Source organism: Triticum dicoccoides, chromosome 3B (assembly GCF_002162155.2).
Source record: "Triticum dicoccoides isolate Atlit2015 ecotype Zavitan chromosome 3B, WEW_v2.0, whole genome shotgun sequence".
NCBI lineage: Eukaryota > Viridiplantae > Streptophyta > Magnoliopsida > Poales > Poaceae > Triticum > Triticum dicoccoides.
The window spans coordinates 753,328,513-753,334,523 of record NC_041385.1 but is presented as its reverse complement, the minus strand read 5'-3'; the positions used below and the strand labels follow the sequence as shown (position 1 = coordinate 753,334,523).

At 47.9% G+C, this 6,011-nt stretch overlaps 1 protein-coding gene across 1 annotated transcript; it reads right to left on the bottom strand.

Moving 5' to 3' along the window:
• Positions 1-1,942: 1,942 nt before the first annotated feature.
• LOC119279908 lies at positions 1,943-3,840 on the bottom strand. The gene is made up of 4 exons (XM_037560971.1): positions 3,530-3,840; positions 3,085-3,277; positions 2,560-2,760; positions 1,943-2,481 (listed from the first exon to the last, which is right to left on the bottom strand). Exons 1-4 carry the CDS (start codon positions 3,838-3,840, stop codon positions 2,233-2,235), a joined length of 954 nt encoding a protein of 317 aa, XP_037416868.1. The 3' UTR covers positions 1,943-2,232.
• Positions 3,841-6,011: the final 2,171 nt, after the last annotated feature.

Genomic DNA, 6,011 nt, shown 5'->3' with positions numbered 1-6,011 from the left:
ATCAACGACATCCAATGTCCATAGCCAGGAAACCATGACTATCTGTTGATCACAACGAGCTAGTCAACTAGAGGCTCACTAGGGACATATTGTGGTCTATGTATTCACACGTGTATTACGATTTCTGGATAATACAGTTATAGCATGAATAAAAGACTATTATCATGAACAAAGAAATATAATAATAACACTTTTATTATTGCCTCTAGGGCATATTTCCAACATCATGCTCCATAAAGATGATTGTATCATCGATGTACTGTAGGATAGGCACACCTCCGTCCTAGATGAGGTACCACGCCACCCACCTGACCAGCCTCCTTAGCGGCTTAGCCCTTCCTATCAGAATTGCCAACATATCGACTACAATATTGAACAGGATAGGAGACATCGGATGCCCTTGCCTCAGGCCCTTATGTGTCTGGAAATAATGACCTATGTCGTCATTCACTTTAATTTCAACACTCCCTTTTTGCGTGAACGATTCTACCTGGCGTCGCCAGGCTTCACCAAAACCTTTCATATGCATGGCCTATTGAAGGAATGGCCATTTGACTTTGTTGTACGCTTTCTCGAAATCCACCTTAAAAAAACTCCATTTAATTTTTGTTTGTGAATTTCGTGGAGCGTTTCATGCAGGACCACCACCCCTTCTAGGATGTTTCTGTCCGTCATGAAAGCAGTTTGGGAATGCTGCACCACAGAATGCGCAATCTGTGTGAGCCAATTGGTCTCAACCTTGGTGAAAATTTTAAAACTAACATTGAGGAGGCAGATCGGCCTGAACTGCTCAATTCTCATAGCCTCCGTTTTCTTAGGAAGCAGTGTTATTGTTCCAAAATTAAAGTGAAATAACTGAAGCTGTCCAAAGAATAGATCATGGAACATTGGTAACAAATTCCCCTTAATAATATGCCAACACTTTTTATAGAACTCCGCCGGAAATCCATCCGGCCCTTGAGACTTATTGTTTTTCATCTGCGCAATAGATTCAAACAACTCTTTCTCCGAGAACGGGGCAACCGAAATACCATTGTCATCAGCAGTGAGTTGAGGCACATCCTCAATTCTGGACTCACTGTCCTCCGGAGGCCCAAACAACTGATTATAGTATTCGATTATGTATAATTTTAGGTTATCCTATCCTAGAATGGTTCCTTCGTCTTGTTCAATCTGAAAGATTCTCTTCTTTTTGTGCTTGCCATTAGTGATCAAGTGAAAGAATTGAGTGTTCGCATCCCCTGGACAACTTTGCGAACCTTAGCCCGCAACGCCCACTTTAATTCCTCTTCATGGAGAAGCTCTTTCAACCTCATCCCCGCTTCCAGTTTAGCATGAAGCTCTGTGGCTTGTAAAATTATGGACTCGACATTTAAATCTAGGGACTGAATAAGTGTAAGGAGCCTTTCCTTTTTGACCTTATAAATCCCACTAAGGTGCTTAGCCCACCCACGTAAGAAACTTCTCAAATGCCTGATCTTGTTCTTCCAGCGCTCAACCGAAGTCCTACCTCCTGCATCCTTAGCCCATTCCCTGGCTATCAGATCCAAGAAGCCTTCGCGTTCAAACCATGCCAGCTCGAATGAAAAGGAATTTTTGTTTTCCATGTGGTTTGCCTCACCCGTGTCCACAAATAAAGGCGTGTGATCAGAAATTCCGTGCAAGAGAGCCTGGACCGTTATCAAAGGGAATTTCTGTTCCCACTCGACGCTCGCTAGGACTCGATCCAGCTTTTCAAACGTCGGGTTTGGCAAAGCATTAGCCCAAGTAAATTTTCTACCGGAAAGCTCTATCTCTCTTAGATCCAAGCTTTCAATAATGATGTTAAACATAAACGACCATCTGCCATCAAAATTATCATTATTCTTTTCCTTCCTTCTCCTAATGATATTGAAGTTACCCCCAACTAAAATTGGGAGCTGCTCAGAACCACAAATTCAAACAAGGTCCGCCAAAAACTTTGGTTTAAGCTCGGGCTGCACGGCACCATAAACCGCGACCAGAGCCCAGTTAAACCCATCAGCTTCGGACCTAACCCGAAACTTAACCGCGAATCCGCTAGTAGACATACATATAACATGTGTAACAAATGCATGAAACCCTGAAAGGAAAACCAAGTAGTAATACATGAGACCAGTGCAACCCATAACATGCCAGCCCGTCCAAGAGCTCTGCAACCTATAACATGCCAGCCCGTTCAAGAGCTCTGGTTATTCTTGAGCAACGTAGGCACTAATAATTTTGAACAGAAGGACGCGCATAAACTCCGATCGCATTAACAGGTCTTCCAGCACGCACGAAGAAGCCGACGACGTTGGTGTCTGTAAGAGGGACACTGAAAGCAGTACCGTTTGGTTTTCCAAAAGGTCCATATGTCCTCACATTTGTGACAAAAGTAACTGATGTCACAATAGTATCTCCACCAAAAGTACCGGTTGTTCCTGAAACTTCCTTCACAATCTCTAAAGGGGCAAAAGTGATCTACAACGAAAGAGATAATCGATTAATTCTTCTATGCTAAAGTAGATAGAACTAGCATAATGCTGCACATTCACTCACCGTGTCAGTAAGTTCACCATCGCCGCCCCATGGACCAAGAGTTTGCTTCTTTCCAGCTTGATTAATGTAGGAGAACGCAATTGAGTCAATGGCAACACCACTTCTAATTGTCACACTTTCTAGATGTTGAGGTGCCGACTCTATGATGTCAAATTCTTTTCCTCCGTTCCCACCCCATGGTCCAATCTTGGTGACAAGGACCTGCACTCATATGCAAAAGAACAACATTTGTTTTACCAAAAAAAAAAAGATGGGCAAGAAACTACTCACATTTCTATATGCCCAAATCATTACCATGCTAAAATTAACGAGTTCCCGAAGAACACTCCAAGTCACATCTACAAAGGTAAGATAGTTTGAAACCTAAGTTCCTAACCGTCTAATGTACTTTTGAACTTCCTGTAAATGTTGTGAACTGTCCAATAAACATTTTTAGCAATGAAAGTAAGCATTGTATTGTTCCTAAAATTTCTCTCGATTAAAAGCTAGCCATGCTAAAAAAAGGCATAGGAAAATTAATCTTACTTGTTTCGGGAGGAAGGTGAGGCACAGAGCACGGATACGGAGCTCCTTGACATTGTACTTTTCAGCAACCTCGATTACTTTGTAAGTAGCAACACCTTGCACAAAGGCAAATTTTCCAGTCCCACCAATGATCGACCATTCACCATCCATTCCGACCAAAGTTCTGAGCACCTTAAGGTTGGATGGCCTGAGCCTGAAAGTGGTGGTAACACAAGAGAAAAGGTTATTTCAAAAAGAAACAAAGATAAGCGAAAGGTTGATTTAAAGAAAAACGGAGACAAAAGCTTTGCCTCATCCACTAATTAAGGAGGAGTTTTACAGAATTAATGCTCAAGTGAGAGCAAAAGCATCACATAAAAAGCCACTGAAACAACAAGGAATCTACTCTCGTGGCATCCAAATGCAGGAAGCTAAAGGAAAAGAAAAAGAAGATTAGCATATCAACCTTTCGTCGGTGAAAACTATGTTGAAACAGATGAACCATTTTGCTTCAGTCCGACTGACGACGAAATGCAGGCCCACGGCATGCGCAACAATATTTGCTTCGAAGGTAGGACCATCCCGTATGGGCCACTCTTGCACGGCCATGGCCTCAAAGTCACTGGGGGAATTACGCTGGTTCTCCTCTCTTTTGATCACAATTCGCTGGGTCTCCTCTGTCTGGAACATGTACAAGTGGAAGCTTACCTCCTTTTGCTGGATCTCTCGATCAAGGGGAGTAGTAGTCTTGACATACGAAAGGTCTTTGGCGGCCATGGCTATAGAAGATACTATGGGGAAGCTACCTTAGCTAGGCTCCTGTGATCGTTTGCTTTTGAAGAGGATCGGAGTTGCTAATGAGAAGGGATGCGATACATAGAACTGGCCAGTTCATGGTTTGTAACTCTCACAATTATGTATTTTTATAGAACTACAGATATTCAGTTTGACCGAACTCTTCATCTGATATAATATGTTATAGTGGGTTTGTCTAGGATACATATGTCACATCTAAGCTGATGTGCACTCTGTTTGTGGTCTATTTTTTTGTCCTAGTTTTTTTATTTTTTGTTGCTGCATTATATATTTGTTGAAGCTTAGATGTGACATCCTTAAAATAACATTTAGATGTGAATTAGACAAATTGTATGTTAAAAATATGTATTCAGTGTGACATGCAACCATGTTTGTGGGACAAATTAAAACGGATGTTTGCTGCCCGGTGCACGGCACGACTATTCCACAGCCCCCTTAATATACCAGTATCAAGAATTTTAAAATATTCCAAGTATACCCGGCCTCTTCAATAGCACAATCTTAATATCCGATAGTACTCTTTCACGAGTCACGACCATCCAAGGCTCAGCCGACAGCTTTACAGATGCATGGCTGCAGGCCCACCTAGTTAGTCAACTTCTAATCTCCCACCACCCCGGGCGGTTACGAGAAAACTAGAAAACTCCTTCGCTTCGTCCGGATGCACGCAGCTGAGCCAGCGACCGCTTCATGCGCCGTCCGATCGCGCTCAATCACACGGCGGGCACTGCCAATTTACCAGGGGTCTGGTCGTTCCAACAGTTCTATCCCCTTGATCTCCCTTATCAGGCTCCTTACTGAAAAAGACTTTCACCTTACTTTATATATAAAGCAATGATCAACAGCATCCGATACAAGCGCACACTCTCATAACACACGCACACACACCCAAGGCAGGATACATAAGCGCTGAGCGCAGCAACACCAATCCAAGCACTACACTAAGAAGTGAAGCCGCATATGACGAACCGTGGGATCCAAGGCGACGCCTTCAGGAAGGGAACGACACCGGAGCGCCGCCACCGCTCGATCCGACGATCAGAGATTCCCCTAGAGCAACATGACGGGTAATGAGAGCCGCGACGACGCCTTCAAGAAGGGAACGAGTTTCGCCGCCGCCGGTCCGTCCGAAGATACAGCAGGTTTTCACCCCGGCCACCACTCACCGCCACCGAATGCCACACCCCGGCTACCACGCCGCCCACACGGCCGTGGTAACCGGGTAGCACCAAGCCACGAGCTCTGCCCATGAGCACCGCGGAACCACCACCAGGGTCGCCGCCCCGACATCCAAGACCTTGTCACCACCTCACCCGAGATTCGCCGCTACCCCAACCAAAGCACATGGGCGGCCCCCAGTGCCGAGACCCAATAGGCCGGCCAAACTTGGCCTTCATCGACCCGTTCTGCGGCATCGGGCGTGAGACGAGCATGGTCCTGCTGCCGGGCGCGAGACGAGCTCGGTCCTACTGCCGGACGCTAGAGGAGCTCGGTCTTGCTGCCGGGCGCGAGACGAGCTCGGTCTTGCTGCCGGGCGCGAGACGAGGTCAGTCCTGCTGCCGGGCGTGAGACGAGTTCGGTCCTGCTGCCGGGTGCGAGACGAGTGATGGACTACAGCGGGGGAAGGCCAGCCCTTTGACGAAGATAGCAGCCGGAACCCGCGAAGATGGCTCGAAGGTCGAACCAGGTCGCCTACAAACGAACTGACGCCAGAAATCCAGCCGCCGCCACGGGCAACCCGCCAAGCCGCCGTGGTGCCGGGGCGACGAATGGAAGTCTCCACCAGAGGGCTGAGCCGCCTCGCCGCCATCGCCCACAGACGGAGCAGTAGCCACGCCGGGCCAGTGCCCCAACCCGCGCCGCCCACTGGAATTCGCCATATCTGGCCGGCACGCTCCGCGACCACCGCCACCAAGCCGCTGTTGCGTCGGCCCCCTCGTTGTCAGCAGCCGCCGTCCGACGCCCAGGGCCGCCGGGTCGCGCCCCTCGCAGCCCTCGCCACAGGAGCCCCATTGCGCCAGATCCGCCGCCATGGCTGAGCCCCGCGCAACCCTCCACCAGCCGCGCCACCGGCCACGCGGCCACCACCCAGCGCCGCCCGCACGCCAGGCAACGTCGCGCCGCGGCGCCCG